This window comes from Myotis lucifugus, unplaced genomic scaffold (assembly GCF_000147115.1).
Source record: "Myotis lucifugus unplaced genomic scaffold, Myoluc2.0 scaffold_210, whole genome shotgun sequence".
Classification (NCBI taxonomy): domain Eukaryota; kingdom Metazoa; phylum Chordata; class Mammalia; order Chiroptera; family Vespertilionidae; genus Myotis; species Myotis lucifugus.
In genome coordinates, this window is record NW_005871258.1 from 334,411 (window position 1) to 353,649 (window position 19,239).

General features: G+C 49.8%; 1 protein-coding gene across 1 annotated transcript in view; it reads left to right on the forward strand.

Moving 5' to 3' along the window:
- Positions 1–19,239, forward strand: part of VWA3B (von Willebrand factor A domain containing 3B) — a 133,026-nt gene that overhangs the window by 15,104 nt on the left and 98,683 nt on the right. Inside the window, exons 3-7 of the mRNA XM_023761469.1 lie at positions 3,908–4,002; positions 5,058–5,308; positions 7,246–7,405; positions 13,924–14,093; positions 18,139–18,254. Of these exons, the coding sequence (XP_023617237.1) occupies positions 3,908–4,002; positions 5,058–5,308; positions 7,246–7,405; positions 13,924–14,093; positions 18,139–18,254 (792 nt within the window). The remainder of the gene's footprint in view (positions 1–3,907; positions 4,003–5,057; positions 5,309–7,245; positions 7,406–13,923; positions 14,094–18,138; positions 18,255–19,239) is intronic.

Genomic DNA, 19,239 nt, shown 5'->3' on the forward strand with positions numbered 1-19,239 from the left:
TCTGATCGAGGCTTCTCTGTCTCTGGACCTGTTTTTGTTCATCAGTTTATGTTGTTCATTAGATTCCACATATGAGTGAGATCATGTGATATTTAAATTTCTCCACCTGACTTATTTTGCTTAGCATAATGCTCTCCAGGTCCATCCATGCTGTTGCAAACGGTAGGAGTTCCTTCCTTTTTACAGCAGCATAGTATTCCATTGTGTAGATGTACCACAGTTTTGTAATCCACTCATCTGCTGATGGGCACTTAGGCTGTTTCCAAATCTTAGCTATTGTAAATTGTGCTGCTATGAACATAGGGGTGCCTATATCCTTTCTGATTGGTGTTTCTAATTTCTTGGGATATATTCCTAGAAGTGGGATCACTGGGTCAAATGGGAGTTCCATTTTTAGTTTTTTAAGGAAACTCCATACTGTTCTCCACAGTGGCTGCACCAGTCTGCATTCCCACTAGCAGTGCACGAGGGTTCCTTTTTCTCCGCATTCTTGCCAGCCCTTGTCGTTTATTGATTTGTTGATGATAGCCATTCTGACAGGTGTGAGATGGTACCTCATTATCGTTTTGATTCGCATCTCTCAGATCAGGGGTCCTCAAACTTTTTAAACAGGGGGCCAGTTCACTGTCCCTCAGACCGTTGGAGGGCCGGACTGTAGTTTAAAAAAAAAACTAGTCAGCTGCTAAGCAACAGGCAGCGGCAGCAAAAACACCCGGCGGGCCGGATATATGTTTTCGGCGGGCCGCATGTGGCCTGCGGGCCGTAGTTTGAGGACCCCTGTCTCAGATGATTAGTGACTTTGAGCATGTTTTCATATGTTTCTTGGCCTTCTGTATGTCCTCTTTCGCAAAGTATCTATTTAGGTTCGTTGCCCATTTTTTGATTGGGTTGTTTATCTTCCTTTTGTTAAGTTGTATGAGTTCCCTGTAAATGTTGGAGATTAAACCCTTATCAGTGATAAGATTGGCAAATATGTTTTCCCCTGCAGTGGGCTTTCTTGTTATTTTGTTGATGGTTTCTTTTGCTGTGCAGAAGATTTTATTTTGATGTAGTCCCATTTGTTTATTTTCTCTTTAGTTTCCATTGCCCTAGGATCTGTATCGGTGAAGATATTGCTTCGGCATATTCAGCCTTTTTAATATATTCATAGGTATGGGCCACTATAACAACAGTCAACTTTAGGACATTTTCATCATCTTAGAAAGAAACCTGGTACTCCTTATCTACCCAACCTATCCCTCAACTGCCAACCCAAAGCAATCTACTTTATGTCTATAGATTTGCTTGTTCTGGATAGTTCATATACATGGAATCATATAATGTGGTTTTTTGTGATTGGCTTCTTTCACTTAACATAATGTTTTTAAGACTTATCAATGTTGTAGCATGAATCAGTACTTTATCCTTTTTATGGCCAAATAATATAAGGAGATGAATGGTATGGATATATCACAGTCTGTCCATTCATCAGTTGATGTGTGGAGAGCTGATTGTTATTTTAGCAGGTAGTGAACTTGGTTGGACTCAAACTGCAAACTCTGTCCTCCCTGTGACAAGCTCACCGATTGCCTTCTTTCAAGGATTAATGCCAATCTAGTTTCTGCCTGTTCTTGATTGCTCTCTAGTACCTTCAAGTAGCTATTTTTACATTTTTTTCTGAGTTAATACTTTTTTCTCTGTGAGGATTTGCCTATAAAATTCACCATTGCTAGATGCAGAATTCACAATGCCTCACATTTTAATTAGCAATTGCAGTTTATACAGTCTCCTGTAGGTTCATCTCCTTCAGTCCCCCCAAAACAGTACTCTTTCCTCACCCCAGGTAAATGTCTTAAGTAAAGAGAGAGTATTGTCGGTGGTTTGAAGTTGCTCTATCTGTGTCAGTTAAGAAATTGAATTCTTGGAAACAGAGATTTTAGAGTTTGAGAGTTTTGAGTGTTGACAATGTAAGAAACATCCAAACCTGTAGAGAATATTTATGAGTTTATTAGCCAAGTTGATGACACTTTCTTGGAAGCAAAATCTCAACGGATTAAGAAAATGCTACAAAGAATAGCCACTTTACAGCGTATTTTATTTATTATTATTATTTATTTTTTTACAAATTCCTTTAATAACCTTTCTCTCTCTCTCTCTCTCTCTCTCTCTCTCTCTCTCTCTCTCTCTCTCTCTTTTTCTTTTTTAAATCCTTACCCAAAGGTATTTTCCCATAGATCTTTAGAGAGAGTGGAAGAGAGAGGGAAAGATAGAGAGAAACATCGATGTTACAGAAACACATTGATTGGTTGCCTCCTGCATGCACTCCAACCAGGGCCCAGGCCCGGGAGGAGCCTGCAACTGAGGTACATGCCCTTGACCGGAATCGAACCTGGGACCCTTCGGTCCACAGGCTGATGCTCTATCCACTGAGCCAAACCGGCTAGAGCTACAGCTTATTTTATATATTACAATCAAAGAAGGAGATGTACGGGGTGTTACATGAAATCCATTGTTGGAACATTAAGGAGGCAGGAGAAAGCAATGTGGGAAATCTCTGAGATGGATAAAAAGTAAAATGGAGAGAGGCATACATGGTGGGTATAGGATAGTTAACATTAGTAGCACATGGAGATGGTATTTAGGCAGCAAGGTAACAATGAGAAATTCCGTGGTCCCTTCTTAGTTGGAGATTGTACCCTGAGGGGTCTGGAAAAAAGGGGATTACTCTGACTTCTAAAGGTATGCATTATAGATGTAAAAAGACAGTGGACAGTCTCAGTTAAGGTAAAGATTGACCTTTGTCAAGGAAAATACTGACCTAGGACGTGACTACTCACCACAACTCGCTTTCAGTTAGGAAGTGTTAGTTTCAGAGCATCCTGTGTAGTTACTTTCGGTCTCTGAGTTTGTAGGCCCGCTATGCAGGCCTTCCCTGAGCTTGTCAGGTTTGGTATGTGGCCCCTTTTTTGTCCTCATGATTGAAGTTATTGCTGATGGAATTCAATAGTTCATTCTTGACTCTTTACTATTATGAACATTGAGCTGCAAGTCTTGTAAATTTTCTCACCCCTGATGATTTGGGACCAAGCCTGGCCAGGGAAGCTGTAAAATCCAGCCTTGCCCTTCCTGCCTTTCCAAAGCAGGCTGTCATCCTGCCTCCCTAGAGAGGCAGGGAGTAGGACATGCTAGGTCTGAGAGCACCACCATTCTCGTCTATCGTGGGAACTTAACAACAACAGCAATAAAGTAATCATCACAATAAGAACATCTCTGGGAAGCCTTGCCTCATCTCCTGTCCTGCAACTCAGAGTTAGTCCTTGAATCCTTTCTGTAGCCTCCTGTCCCATGAAGGATAAAATGTTTTAGGCAGCATTGTATTCCCATTCCGTGAGCACTGTCTGTATCATGTGGTGGGTGCTCAATATGTGTTTGTGCAACAGATACTGAACAGTTGAGCACATAATCTGATCAATCTTGTGGTTTTGAATTCTGTGTGAGTGTTCTGAATCCATTACCTGCTTGCTTCATTCACTCATCTATTCATGAACCCCCACTTGAGAGAACAATGGACAATATCTGAGTATAACTTTTAAAATTCTGAAAACAAGTCCAAGTCCTGAATAAAAGTTTTTAAAAATTAAACACAATTCCTATGTTTTCTTGTTGACCTCTGACTTAATCATCCTGGACAAACAAATCAGGAAACCAAAAAGCAAATCCCGTTTTCCTCCTCATTCATTCATGTATTAAAGGATTACCATGTCATAAGCAATTACATTTTAGCACCCAGAAATACTTCAGAATGCAAAGCATCACAGTGTGTAGCTATCACTGGGGATCTGAATGGTGTTAGAGAAAAGCATTTTGAAATAAGAATAAGTGTTAATAATGCACCATTTTGATGCTTGTGGTTTTTTTGAAAATGCAGCTTATGTGACTTCTCTGGGGAGATTTGTGGCTTCCCGGTATGCCGACGGACTATTCCCACGGGTCTACAGAGCGGAGGATGGCACAGCATACAATGTAAGTGGGAATCCCCTTAGGGACAGGCCCTGTGATCACTGCTGAGGTCTGGAGCGGCCCGTGCAGAGAGGCTCGCTGCTTCCAGTGATGCCGGAGCTTGAGGAATAAGTTTGAGGGACAAGGGGATGGGGAAGGAGAGGAGTTTAAGACAGATGGGACAGTGTGAGCCAAGACATGAAACTGTGGAATTACCTGGTACGTGGTGTTCAAAAGACAGTTTAGGTACTTGGGAGTGTTCTGAGAGTTGTTGAAGTTTTTCAAAGGTACCAGATCTTTAAAATTTTGGTTCTTCACAGAATAAGTATAATTTTTTCTTATTCCTTTCCCATGTCTCCCACCACCTGACACCCCGAAAGGCCTTACACGACTGTGCCTGTTCTGTGTGGATGATGGTTTGTGTGAGCAAGAAATGGCCCGCAAGCCTCTGTCACCTTTCAGTGACGGCCCCGACGGGTGTTGGTGGTGGCTGTAGGTGACTGAGTGATCCAGATGCAGGGGAGCCTGGGCTGAGAGACGGGGGACACAGGATAGAGGTCTGAGCAGGAGGATAGTCGCCGGCGCAGCATCCTTGGAGGAAGCCGGCAGGGGTGCTGGCGTGGTTAGAAGCATTTGCAGAAATACTTTTGGCATGTTGTAGTTAGGAAAACTTTTCAGTGAGGCTTATAAAAAATAAGCTTCTCTCTTTTTAGCGAAAAATTAAAAAAAAAAAATTTCCCTGGAAATTTTCTGATAATGATTATTCTGTAACTGTAAAGATAAAACATGATCTAGAAATAGATCTTTTAAAAGAATAATAACACGTGATCATCTTTTCTCCTGTGGGGAATCAGCCACAGGTTTTTAGCTGCAAGACTAGAACCCTTCCTTTTGGATTATGTGGGGGTTGGAGGTCATCTACAAACTGTTATTCATGCAGTTCTTGATGGCAGGGGCCTCGGCTCACTGGGCCCTGTTGTTCCTGGCTGCACTGTGGTTCAGGTGACTTATTTTGGTATCCTCGTTATTTATTTATTTATTTATTTATTTATTTATTTATTTAATTTAATTTCATTAAGCTGACAGCTAAATCAGAACTGATTTGTCAGTTTGCGGAACATTTAAAACAAGCAGCAGAGAGCTATGAGCAGCGGATAAACTGGCTCACCAGCGGAAGCCGGCAGGTGTTTGGTGTCATCCTGGAACAGTGCATCACCATAGTGCTGGATTGGGGTGACATGCGGGAGGAGGAGCTCAGTCTGTGCCAAGACGCTCTGACAATGGTCCTCGAGGAGCAGGTGGCTCTCATAGCCAAGTTCAACATCATACGGTGAGCTTCCCATGGGCACGGAGTGCTTCCGTGAAACTTCATAGGCAGTTTTCATTCATGTGGAGTTAAGTAGCGTAACTAGCATAGTTAGCTCTATTGGGGGGGGGAGGGGAGAGGATGTAATTTTGTAATTTCCCTAGAATATAGACTTCCAGCAGAAAACCCACAATGAATATCTCAGAAAACTTTTATCTGCTTTGCTCTTGGTATTTTAGTTTTCAAATTAGGAGAGATTTAGAAACACACTTTTCTTCAATGCATGGCAAGATGAAAAAATATAAGAATATGAATGATATTGAGTAAAAATCCCTTCACTCATTTTAGATTTTAGCTTGGATAGTGGATTTAACCTGGTCACAAATTTCACTGGTTTTCAGACTGAGCTTGCAACTCAAGTTGACCTTTCCATAAGTTCACCCCTGAATCAGAACAGCAGGTGGCTGGCCTTATAGAATCTCCCGTGTTTCAGGGCTTTTGCAGTCAATCATTCATAGACTCTTGGATTTGAGAGGATTTGGACTGCAGGCCAACTTCCCATGTGGAACAGTGGCTGCACCTCCCCGACAAGAGGCACCTGGAAGGGGGGCATCTACCTGAGTTTTTCTTTTCTTTTTTAATTGAATTTATTGGGATGACATTGGTTAGTACACTGAGTTTTTCTTTTTTAAAAATAAAATACTTTTAGCTAAATAGATGACATCTTTGGGGATGCTGCCTAATCGTGTCCTATCCAATGTTCCTGTTCCTGTCACAGATATATTGAAGGAAATAAGTGCTTAAGTCTACCACACTGTAGCTTTCTTGGAAATGCTCTAGCATATGGGCCACGCGGCCAGATTCTCTACCGGGAAGCCGCCCAGGTGACACATGTGTGTGGCAGCCTCTGTCTCTGGAGGTTCATTGAAGCCGTGTTTCACATCATTCTTATACTCATAAATTCATATGATTCATATAGGTCACTGGATTATAAACATGGAGATAAATACATTCAAATGGCTGTTTTTGAAATCAAAATGATTTAATAAATTTAAAAGACTTATGCTCTGTTGAACTCAGATCAATACTATTTTTTTATAAAGTATATTTTTATTGTTTTGTTTTTTTTAGAGAGAGAAAGAGAGGGAGAGATAGAAATATCAATGAGAGAAACATTAACATCGATTGGCTGTCCCCCTACTGGGGATTGAGCCCTAACTGGGAATTGAACCGCTGCCTTCCTGGTGCATAGGTCAATGCTCAACCACTGAGCAACACCAGTCAGGCAGAACAAAACTATTTTTAATCCAAAAATACATTGATGGGATTCTTTCAGAACAATGAAAACAATGTAATAAAAGAACCAGAATTTTATAGTAATAAAATTGTTGCTAATTTGCAAGTCTTAATGCTGTGAATCCTTATAAATTTACTAGCAATAGAAGACAGTTCATATAAATCTGCCTGTTTATGAAAATAACTTCCTCAATAATTTTTTAAAATATATATATTTTTATTGATTTCAGAGAGGAAGGGAGAGAAAGAGAGAGAGATAGAAACATCAATGATGAGAATCATTGATTGGCTGCCTCCTGCACGCCCCCTACTGGGGATCAAGCCCACAACCTGGGCATGTGCCCTTGATCAGAATTGAACCCAGGACCCTTCAGTCCATAGGCCGACGCTCTACCCACTGAGCCTAACTAGCTAGGGCACTTCCTCAATAATTAATCTACTTTATAATGTTTGAAATTCTCTGTTCTCCATAAACATTGTTTTCCCAAGTCAGTACAGCTGATGGCAGGTAATGGTGCTTTGGAAACCTCTTTCAGAGGCTGGGAGCTGCCTGTCTTTCTGTCAGTGCTGATGTTAAGTGGCTGCTGCTCAGGACGGTGAGACTGAGGGCTGACAGCTGTTGTTGTTGACTGCTGCCGGTGACAGCCCCATGCGATTCCTTTCAGGGCTTCCCGAGAGCCTGTGAAATGGCAGGAGAACGCTGCTCCTGCGATGGAACAATCCATAGCTGCCGCCATCAGCTGGGTGGAGAAACTGACCTTGGAGCAGGCTCTGAGCCAGGCTAGCCGCCTGGACGCTCTGCAGGAAGCGGGGAGAGACAGAACTGTAAGTGTGTATCCAGGGCTGGCCCCGGTCACGAAGGCGGCTTCAGGCTTATGTCTCACCTCAGTATCCTCATATGCCGTTCAGCTGATCCGAGTCCCTTCCCAGGGGCATCCCACAGAGGCTGCTTCATTGGCACTGAAGAGCCCCATAGTCTTAATCCTGTTCTCTGAATTTGGAACCAAGTGAGCCAGAGTGACAAGCCCCAGACAGGGATCAAATTCACAGCTTTGGTGATGGCAGAGCTGGACCAGCCAAAATGAGACTCCCTAACACCTGTCCTCTGGGCTCCTCTGGTGGGGTGACTGGGGTCGACCCTCATTTAGCCACTACCAGGAGAGCCACATGCTGCTCAGAGCCCCTGAGCATCGAGGAAGGACAGGGTGTAGGACCTGGTTCTGCATCTCTGACCCTTTAATTCCACTCTTGCTCTCCTGACAATTAGATGAATCAGGCACCTCTTATGGGAGGAGAGGTTGGAAGAGTCCTCATAGCACCCTTCGATGGGGAAGTAGGGCTTCCCCCACACCCATGTTCTGAAGCTTTCCCACTTCCCCTTCTCACAAATGGGTCTGTCATGTGCTTTCCAAGGTGATGTACCTCCATGCCAGTGATTCATCCATTTTCAAATGTGAATGTATTCACATATATACATTTTGATAGTGACCTTTTGGAAATAAAGATTAACTGGAAGAAGTGATTAATGGTGGTGTTCTATGTGTCTTTCAGCCACAAGGATGTGTGTTTTTGTGAGTGACTCTAATGGTGGGACTGTCAAGCGTCAGTGGCATGCCAGAGAGGAAGTCCCCTGGGCAGGTGGGTCCTTTGACCCGCCTCAACTCCCTGCCTGGGGGTGGGTCCCCTTCCTTTGAGATACAGCTACTTAATTAATATTAACATTTAATTGCTTTCCAACCCTGGAAGCTGGGGAATTCTATAGATTTCAAGCTTTATTCTGCTGCATTAAGAAGTCCTTTCTTGGGCTAGAAGGCCGTGTGCTGGCACCTTGAAAGGGTAGTCCTCAGTGGTCACCAGGCTGTGTTTATGGATACTGAGGAGGATGGTTTGACATTGGAAACACATTGTTTATCCTCACGAAGCCAGAAGAGCAAATGTTTCCCATTAAAGAAGAACAAAATACAACCTACTTTGTTCTTTGGCCTTTCAAGTTTGTCTTAACATCTGTAAAATTTCAAGGGTCTGGACATTGTAATTAGCATTCAAGAAATGGGACATTTAACAGGCTCGTGTGTGTGTGTGTGTGTGTGTGTGTGTGTACATGCACACGCGCCTTCATGGGTGTTTTCTTTCTTTGTTCACCTGGCTACTCTTATCACAGCTGACTGACAGCTTGACTGCAAGATTTCCCCGTGACCTTGATTTTCTGTTTTACTTGCCTCTGGTTTGTGCCTCTCCTTTCTCTGGGCTTCATCCCAGCGCAGGAAACAAGGAACATTTCAGTGAGCTCCAGGGAAGTCCAGAAGAGGAAGAACCCAGAAAGAAGCCTACACGCACTGACCATCAAATGCCCCCTGAAGACCTTGAGGAGAGACTGTGGAGTATGACAACTGCAAAGTGCATTAGACAGGCGGTCCCTCCACCCAACGCTTTGCTTGGTTGTGGTCCCAAGGGAAATTCTGTAAATGCAACTGCTTCATGGGTGAAACTGCCCATCCTTACGCTTTATGAGGAGTACAGCAAAGCTCGCACATGTGTGTAGGTGGGGTGGGGAGGGAATGGGTCCCCTGCTCTGTGAAACTCAGCCCACCGCAGTGAGTTTCAAACTCATCTATGTTGCTGCCGTTCGCTGTGACTAGAAAAGATTAGAGTTTAAGAAACTTGAACAATAAAGCTAAACACCCAGACTTTTCCTACTGAGGGTAACCTGCTTGGGGTTAGCATCTCCCAGAAGTGAGTCCTGAGAGGAACCAAGAAAGTGAGTATTGTCTTGTGTCCAGAGACGTACTCGGAGGTTGGGTTTTTGTATCAGGTCCCCACGAGAAGGGAGGGTCCCGTGTGCTTGGTTACGGGGAGGGAGAATGTTCAGAGGCCCTGGCCTCCTCCGGACTGGGCTCTGTCGCCGCAGACGGGCCAGGAAGATTGAACAGCGGGATGAGCATGAGCCCTCACGTCCAGAGGAGCCGGGCAGAGGGTGGGAGTCTGCTTACATCTCCCATCATGGCAGGTGAAGAGCACTGCACATGGGTGAATTACTGAAGTGTCCTGGGGGAAGTCCTGGCTCATGGGCAGGGCAGCCGGGGGTGCTGGAGGGATTCCGCAGTCTAGAGGGGCTGGCATCACCCTCAGGGCCCAGGTGTGCTGTCCGGCTCAGGGCTCTGCCCCGCGGCACACTGCGGTCAGAACCCTGCACACGTCTCTCGGAGGTTGGTAGTTGCTCAGTCTTTATGGGGGAGGAGGTGCAGGGCCCAGAAGGCCTGCTGGCCCAGGACATGTTAGGAAGGAAAGACTGGTGATCTCGGCTGCCTGAGAAGCTAACCAGGGGCCCTGCCTCTGCTTTCACAGCGGCCACCTCCCAGGGGCTCCTGTTCTCTCAGCCTCTCTTTCATCCACTGACAGGCGCAAATGCGTTTACCCTTTTACTGGACGGCTAAGTGGGTGAATGGGAGACAGACTCCCGTGATTCCATAGGAGCCCCCCACTGGGCAGTAGAGAAGGAGGGGCCACCTCAGGCGTTCCATTTACTTCCTTCAGAGATGCAGACAGACATCAGATCTCACCTCTGTCCCCAGCAGTGGCAGTGCCTGGCAAGGGCTCGCTGTCTTTGATGAACATTGAAGGAATAGGAAGGAAATAATGTTGATATTCTTTTTTTAATGTTTTTATTTATTTATTTTTATTGACAAGGGAGAGGGAGAGGAAAACATTGATGGGAGAGAGAAACATGGATCGGTTGCCTCCCACAGGCACCCCTGCTGGGGATCAAGCCCACACCTGGGCAATGCCCTGACCAGGAACCAAACCGGCAACCTTTCAGTGCACGGGATGGCGCTCCACCACCTGAGTCACACGCCAGGGCAGTGCTGGCATTCCTGGGCTTGGGGGCTAGATGAGGTCTAAGAGAGTCCCCTCCCCAACCTAGGGTGCATATTTGAGTTTTTTGAAGTGAAGGGAGGTGGTCTGCGTGGGACCAGGCAGGCGAAATTGCTGAGCCTTGTGACTGATAGGGACGGCGGTGGACACAGGGACCCTGAAGCCCGGGAGTCCCCCAAGTTGGTGGTGGTCAGGGTGTTAGGGCAGATCTGAGACGTGAGCTGATTAATACCACGGGGGTAGTTCCTGCCGTAGGAGAATCAGAAAACCAAAATTGCTGCTCCAGGAAAGGGCTGCCACAGGCCAGGGAGGATCTGGAAGTTCCACTCAAGGTCCGGGTTGGTCAAAACTGTTGCAGTGGCCCAAGTTGTATGACGAACGAGAAAGTGTTGCCAGACCTCGCCATGCTGATGGGGTCGACTGTCACTGTTGCTTCCTTGCGGAGGGAGATTTTCAGACCCAGAGGCCTCGGGGCTCTGACCGGCGAGAGCCGCGGGGAGTCCGGAGGCAGCCTCTTGGGGCTGGTCCTTCTTCCCCCAGCCTGTGGCTGGGAGGCTGCGGAGGACCCCTTGGCCGGCAGATGCAGTTACCGTGGGAAGCTGTTGGACATTGGTTCAGGCAGAACAAGACATTTTTAGTGAAACAGAAAAGCTCCGCCCTATTCTATGCAGTATAAAGTGGCAAGAGTTTGTGATGCAGGAAATAGCTGAATGTAACCCACACATTTTCCAGGTCTTGTGTTATCAGATTCAATGAGATTGGCATGAAGGGAAGTGCAGGTCAGTGAGGAAGCTGGCCTGGTCCTGGCTGCCTCTGCCCCAGCCGGGCCTGCCCCGGGGAGCTTGGAGGTGCTGGGTAGGGGGAGGGTTCCCGGGGAGATAAACCCCTGAACCAGACCACCTCCTGGACTCAACTTTGGTCAGTGACATTGACAGCTGGTGGTCGGAGCCTCGGATGGTGTGGGAGCTGAGGAAGTGAGAAGGGTGCCTGGCCTCTGGCCGCTTGGTGTCCATGATCTCGCTTTCACAATGCTGGGCATCCACCTTCACCTTCAATAGGTGGCCAGCCTTGCCATGAAGAGGCGACAGAGTGAAGTGGTTGAAAGCAAGTACAGCAGCTCATGGGTTTCTTAGCTGCAAGACCAGGTCAATTAACCTGTCCAGGCCGCAGTTTCTTCATCTGTAAACTGGGCGTGAAGATAATTCATATCCCACAGGACTGCTGTGTAAAATAATTCATTTAGCTTATTGTCCCACATAGCAGATGACCCCAGAGCCATTTCACTTTAAAGGGCATTTGGCCAGTTTGGGGAGGGGCTGGTGGTAGGCAGCGTATTATCTCCCTCTGTTCTTCTCAGTGTCTTATGAGAGCGGACGGCGAGGCAGAAAGGCAGGGTGCAGGGGGAGGGGTGGGACAGGCGGCCTCCTGGGAAGCATGTAGCTCGAATACCTGAGAGCTGGCAGAAACAGGCAGTTAAGAAGCTGAGGACTGAACTTAATGAGTAACCCTATCGCCTTCTCGAGGGAAGGAATCGCGACTCGCTGCTGGCTACAGCAGTTTTTAGTTTGATGAAATCTCGAGGGAAACATTCTGCACAGGGATTCCAGACTCCTGGGTTACTGCCAGGGCAAAGCAGCCGGGTCTGCACGCCCGCTGCAGGGGCGCTGCGGGGTGTCAGCCGGCAGACCACCGAGAGATGTTTACCCTCCCTGACCTCCCCGCCGAGCTAGCAAACCCAGAAGGTGCCCCCATGTCTGATCCCCGTCTCAGGCCACGTGTGAATTTAGATCCTCTGAGAGGATGCACCATCCATGCAACACTTGGCACCAACACGGCTGAAACACTGCATCACTAGGAGTAGCTCAGCGGCGTCCGCCCTGCATCCCACACAAGGTCACAGATGACAGCAGGAGAAAGTGGGCCTCGTGCGCTTGCTGGAAGAACAATCTTAGGAATAAGGAGGAATCGGACAACACTGCTCCTCCTTCGGTGTTTTTCCTGCCACCTGGGTGACTGGCTGAGAGCATGTGCCGCTTCCCTCAGTCTTTACTCCCCTTCGATCCTTTTTAAAGTCGGAGCTGGAGTTAAAAGGCCTGAGAGGAAGTGGGGATGGGAGGTAGGGCAGGCACAGGGGGCTCTTTCGGGTTGGAGGAGGGTTGTTGCTGCAATAGGCTGCTCTCCGCTCCCACTGTGCTCTCCTAGCTCCCGGCCTGCGTCCTCTGTTGCCCTGCCCTCTCCTGGCTCCGGGGCACAGAGCCTGCCCTGGCCACTGCCCACAGGGTGTCCTACCAGCTGGGGAACTGATCATAAGCCCGTCTCTGTGCCAGGTGGGTGTAAGTCCCAGGCTGGAAGTCTGGGGGAGATCATTGATGGTTTTACCTTCTGCTCCCAGGGGCCTGTGATTTAGAGCAGAGAGAGGCTCGTAAGTCCTAAAGGGATAGGCATCTCCTTATCCCTTAAAGATGGGGGTTCCCCCTGGCATCTGGAGACAATCCATCCAGGTGTTGGTAGGCAGTGTAGATGCTGTGCAGTGTGGGCTCTCTTATGTACATAAGTGTAGGTCATCTTGTTTACTGCACTCTCGCTCTTATCTTCATTAGAATTACTTGCCCCAAGTTACAGAGCTCCTGGGGGTGGGGTGGGGGTGGGGGGGAGGAGGTGTGCGCCATGGAAGGCAAATCCTGGAAAGGAGCAAGGGCGTTGTGGTCGCTGTAGGACGGTTGTCACGGGGCCCTTGGGTGGGACTGACGTCACTCTAAATGAAGCAGGGAGCTTTTGGGGATTGCCTCCTATCTGGTGTGTGTGTGTGTGTGTGTGTGTGTGTGTGTGTGTGTGCTGACACAGGGGCTGTTCATTCTCTCACTGTTTTCATGGCGACAAGAGGCAAGGCCCTGTGGGTGGACCTGGGTCTTCGCCTGCTGTGTGACGTCCGGACAGCCTCACCCCCCTCCGGGCATGCGCTTCCCTGTGAGATGAGACCCGAGGATGAACCAGCCGGGAATGTGTCTTCCTGCCACAGTCTGCCTCAGACCAAGGATGGAGGAGCTGGATTGCAGGATTCTGGCTCCGCCATGGAAATGGCTGATAAGCTTCCTGTCACAGTGGCTGTGTGTCTTCCTGTTGAAAACAGCTGCTCCTGCCCCTGCCCCTGCGCTGTGTGCTGCACTCATGGGCACAGAGAAAGCTCCTCTCCAGGCTGCCAACCATTTCCTCCCATGTGGTACCCGAGGTTGCGGCCACTCCCACAGATCTCGGCACCAGGCCTTGGATCCCTCACTTCCTGACCTTGGTCCCAAATGTCCTCACAAAACATTGAGCAGTGCTGCTGCCTTTCTGTGCTCCCTTCTCCCCGCCCCCCCCCCCCCCACCACCCTTTAAAAAAATGCTGTTTTGTAGGAAGTGTACTGCCAGTGAGCCCTGCACAAGGCGGGGCGGGCAGGAGGTGAGTTGCTGGGACTACTTTCTTGCAGATTGAATCCGTGTACTACTTTGTGGTGGGGGACATTCCTGAGGAGTCCAAGCAGCTGCTCCTGCAGAGGGTGTTGGAGATGCCATGTCCTGTCTGCACCGTGTCCTTCAACGCCAGGGGAGAAGGCACCGTGGCTTTCCTAAAGGACCTGAGCGCCAAGGCCCACGGCAGGTAGGCAGAAATGGGCCCTGGACGGACTGCAGGGACGGGGCCTGGCCGGTCTGCGCTGTGCTCTTCCCGTCTCCCCAGCCATCTCAGTCTCCACGCACCTTTTCTTCTCCACCCTGTACTAGCCTTGCCTTTTATTATTTTTTAATCCTCATTCAAGGATATTTTTCCATTGATTTTTAGAGAGAGGGGAAGAGAGAGGGAAAGACAGAGATATATCGATGTGAGAGAAACACATTGACTGGTTGGCTCCTGCACAAGCCCTGACCAGGGCCTGGGCCAGGACACTGCAACCGAGGTACGTGCCCTTGACTGGAATCTCAGGCCGATGCTCTATCCACTGAGCCAAACCGGCTAGGGCAGTCTTGTCTTGTTTTTCCTGTAATTTGGATGCTTGGACATTGTGGGACCTTGCTGACCTTGCAGAGACTGCCCCTCCCAGGGCTGGCTGATCCTAGAGCGAGTGAGTGACCCCTGAGCAAGCTGCCCAATGCAGACCCCTGTTTCCTGCTCACCCCAGAGCAGGTACCAGAAACTCCTCTGCCTCAGAACGCGCTGAAATTATGCAAACATAGCCAGTCCCAGGCCTGCTTCTCTGCCTTGCCCGTGCCTTCCTTCACTCCGGCCCATGCTTCTTCTGCCGCCTCTGCCTCCTGACCGGCCCTGGCGCTTTCCTGTGTGGCCCTGGGTGGGGGGTGCCCCTCCTCTTGGGCGCTGTGTTAGTTCTGCCTGCCATAGCCAAGTAGCACAGGCTGGGGCTTAAACAACAGACATTTATGTCTCACTGTGCTGGACGCTGAAGTCCAAGATCAAGGTGCCTGCTGATTCAGTTTCTGGTGAGAGCTCTCTTTCTGGCTTGCAGACAGCTGCCTTCTTGCTGTGTCCTGTATGGTAGGGAGAGAGAGGGGCAGGGAGAGAGAGAGAAGTGGGTGGGGAATCCACAGCATGGAGCTCCCTGGTGTGTCTTTTTAAAAGGATGCTAATCCTATCAGATCAGGACTCCACCCTGAGGACCTCCTTTTACCTTCATCAGAGGTTAAACCAGTGGTTCTCAACCTTCTGGTCCTTTAAATACAGTTCCTCATGTTGTGACCCAACCATAAAATTATTTTCGTTGCTACTTCATAACTGTAATATTGCTACTGTTATGAATCGTAATGTAAATATCTGATATGCAGGATGGTCTTAGGCGACCCCTGTGAAAGGGTTGTTCCACCGCCAAAGGGGTCTCGACCCACAGGTTGAGAACCGCTGGGTTAAACTTTATAGGCTTCAGGGTATGAATGGAAAGGTGGACACATGCACTCATAGCGGGAACTGTGAGTAATGGATTGCCTTTTCAGTGGCAGTTGAAGTGATCTGTTGGCCTCATCATATCTGAATAATAATGAAATCTGCATTTTATTTTACTTTTTTAAAATACATCCTATTGATTTTTTACAGAGAGGAAGGGAGAGGGACAGAGTCAGAAACATCGATGAGAGAGAGAAACATCGATCAGCTGCCTCCTGCACACCCCCCACTGGGGATGTCCCCGCAACCAAGGTACATGCCCTTAACCGGAATCGAACCCGGGACCCTTCAGTCCGCAGGCCGACGCTCCATCCACTGAGCCAAACCGGCTACGGCTATGAAATCTGCATTTTAAAACAAACCCCACGGGCCTGTTTGTGTGTGAGTTGAAGGCCCTGGGGGAGAGAGGCCAGCTGCTTGTGTGAGTACCAGGAGAGGCCTGGGCCTGTCTGAGACGAGTGCAGTGCCGCTCGGGGGTCTCTTCTCAAATTGAGTTGCTCCTCGTGTTTGTGTGGGGAGCTTGTTCATCATCGGAGGCCGGGGCTTTACCTGGCAGGCTGACTCCGCACAATGCAGGGGAGCCTGGTCACATGCAGTTAGCCCTGCGTTTTGCTTAAGAACTATCGAGGGAGCTTGATGAAAATGCACATGTCTTGGCCGCAGCCCCAGAGATACTGTCAGGAGGGAGGGAGAGCCAGGAACCCCTGGGGTTTCTGAGGGACACTGCTCTGGCTGCTCTTAAAGCACTTGGGAGAAATCGGCTTCCATCCTGGTGCCGGGCCCCCACCCCCCAAATACAGCAAGGGCTCACTGCCCCCCTTTGCTATTGGAGACAGAAAAAGGCAGCTTGCGCGGCCCACCTTCTCTTCTCAGATCAGGTCGGGCATCTCCTCTGGGCAGGTGAAGTGGCCAGGGAGTAATTAACAGGGAGTTCGCTCTGACTTTCAGCACTTCAAAGCTTTCCCAACTCACCCCTCCATTTCAGCTCCTGACTCTGTAGCGCCATGCACCGGAGAGTTCGAGTTTCGAGGAAGAGGGCGAGGTGTAGACACCCCGCTTCTTGACCCTGTCCCTGGTCTGGCCCTCGAAAGTGAGCCCAAAGAACAGCCAGCAATGCTCCTGCCCCTCACGGCGCCAGGGCCCTGGGTCCCACTTGGTCTCCCTGCACTTTTGGCTCTTGAGCCCCTTTCTAAAGTGCAGTAAGTGTCCAACTCTAAGGGCATGTCCTGAGCGTCTCAGCTGGCGGGGCCTGGACTCTGGGCGCCCCTGTGCCCCAGGGCAGAGCCCCCAGCCCTCTGTGGTGCTGTGCTCTGTGGGCTCTTAATGGTGATTTGCTTTCTGCACAGCGAGGCTTATTAGCCAGAGGGAATGTCTGCCTGGCTCGCTTTTCTAATCCGGAGACCTCATCAGAGAGTAGAAAGTCTTGGGTACCAAAGGCCTTGGCATTCAGGGGGTGGGCCTGCCGGGACTAGCTTGGCATCTCCTCTGCTCCGCCAGGAAGCTGGCCATTTCTGCTCGGGGAGAGGTCCCAGCGGGAGGCAGGCACAGCCAGGTTGAGTCCATCGGCCTCATGAGGAACCACTGGACAAGGCTGGCTGTTCACTGCCATCAAGCCATCGTCCTAGTGTCACCTGAAACCCTTTAGAAATAGACGGGACTGCCCAGCTGGCATGGCTCAGTGATTGATCGTCGACCGGTGAGCCCAGAGGTCACGGTTTGGTTCCCGGTCAGGGCACATGCCTGGGCTGTGAGCTCAATCCCCAGTCGAGGACATGCAAGATCAGTGATTCTCTCTCATCATTGGTGTTTCTATCTCTCTCTCCCTCTCCCTTCCTTTCTGAAATCAATAAAAATAAAAAAGAAGTAGGAGGGACTGAGGCTTCCCGTGGCCCAGGCGAGGCCACATCCACCCACCCGCGCTCACCTGTGCTTCGGGGTTCTCTCTGGGAGGGTGAGCAGCCACGGGCCACCCCGACAGGCTGGATGAGCATTCCTCAGAGATCTCCTCCGCCCACCTGGAGAATTCCCCGTGACTGCTGACTTTAGATTCCAGATAAGTGGCTTCGGCCGTGGCTTAGCCCACGACCCGCGCACCACACCGGCGCTCCTTGAGCTTTAAGGAGCACCAGTCCCTGGGGCGGAAGCTTGTTCAAGTGCCGCTTGCACTCAGCGTCGTGGTGGCTGTGGGAACATGCGTCCTGGGCAGCTCCCAGGCGCTGCTCTCCTGGGCCACGCTTGGAGGACTCAGTCCCTAAACCGTCCACACAAGAAATCTTCCCATTCGGACTCCGCGTGGGTCCCGGGGAAGTGTATTTGCCGAGCTCAAGCTGACTGCAGCCTGGCGGCCAACAGCAGGTGCCATCAGCAGGTGAGCCAGTGCCCCTTGTCGCCTGAGCTCTGACTACAGGGCTGTGGGCACTGTGGGGCCACGATAGACTTGACTTGTCAAGACTGTGCTGCCATGAACAAAAAATCAACGTAAGTACAGGGTATCGTTTCTCCAGGCTCAAGAAATACCATTTGGCTGAGCAATGACTCTGTAATGAAGAGAAGAGTGATCAGTTAACATCCCAACACATCCACAATTCCCTGTTTCCTCCCACCTCCCTGTGTGCCCCCAGGGAACAGGCGAGGTGCAGGGAAGCGCTGATGGTGCCCGGCAGCGGGGAAGAGCAAGTTCATGGTCTCGGGCGACGAATGGACATGCGCGAGCACCACTTTCCTGCCTAATGTTGCAAATCTCTTCACGTTTCAGGTTCCATGCGTTTGCAGAGAGAACAGAGTGTGCGGGATTCCCTGCATCCTCCCTAAAGGATGGGGACAGTGTAGTGACCAGGAATTCAAGGAAACTGAAAGGAAAACCCGCTCCAGGTACCTGGCATAGAAAAGAAACTGTGCGTTGTGCCTTAATGATTGCAGGTGGTCTTGTGTCTTAGGAAATAAAGCACCAGGTGGGGACTGACTGGGTCTTGGGTTATGTAGGTGGTACCAGGGCAGAGCTCATGGTGCTAATGGTGAGTTTATCAGTGTAGCAACCGGTCCGAAGTTTATCACCCGGGGAAGCGGCCTACGTGGTAAGTGCTCACAAACTTGGGAACCTTCTGGAGACGTGGCCCCGGGGCATGTCAGCACAGGGCTTAGTTCTTGGCAGGCAGAGCCCTTCCGCCCAGGGTAGCTGGGTGCTGTGGCGAGGACGCCTACGGTCTCCTTTCTGGGGCCCTTCACGCAGGGACAGTGGAGCTTGTAGATGCCCGTGCGGGATTGGCCTGCCCCGTGTTGGGGGCCAAGGCCACACAGGAGCCTCTGCATGGGCTGAATGAACCTCCCCTCTCATCCAAGGAGTGTGATCAGAGACTTTAGCAGGCGTAGAAAATGAGGTCACGGAGTCAGTGAGAAGCAGGGTGGTGATTCGGATGGTGCTAGACAGTTACTCAGAAAGCCAGGAGGTGGAGTTCCTTTGGGGCTGTAAGGTGCCGGATGCGGGGCACACACCGCCGGGAGAAGCAGGGAGGAGGTGCTGCCTTTGTGAGGGGACATGGCACAGGGTGGTCAGACGGGTGAGAAAGCCCAGCCACCTCCACCCTCCTGCCAGCAGAAGGTGTCTGTCCTCAGCGTGAGGCAAGCAGGACTCGGACAGGGAGAAGCTGCAGTTAAGCTGCTAAACTCCTGCTTCTGTAAGAGGACCGGAAGGGCACTGGGGCTTTGCGGAGGCAGTGTGTCAGGCAGGGAAGGCGGGGCAGCCGGGGGTCAGGTGGAGACTAAGGCAGGGGGTGGGGCCACAAAGTGTGTCAGAGACAGGCTTTGTGAATTCGCATTCTTGGTGCCCCACGTGAGCAGGAGTGTCCCTGTGACACTC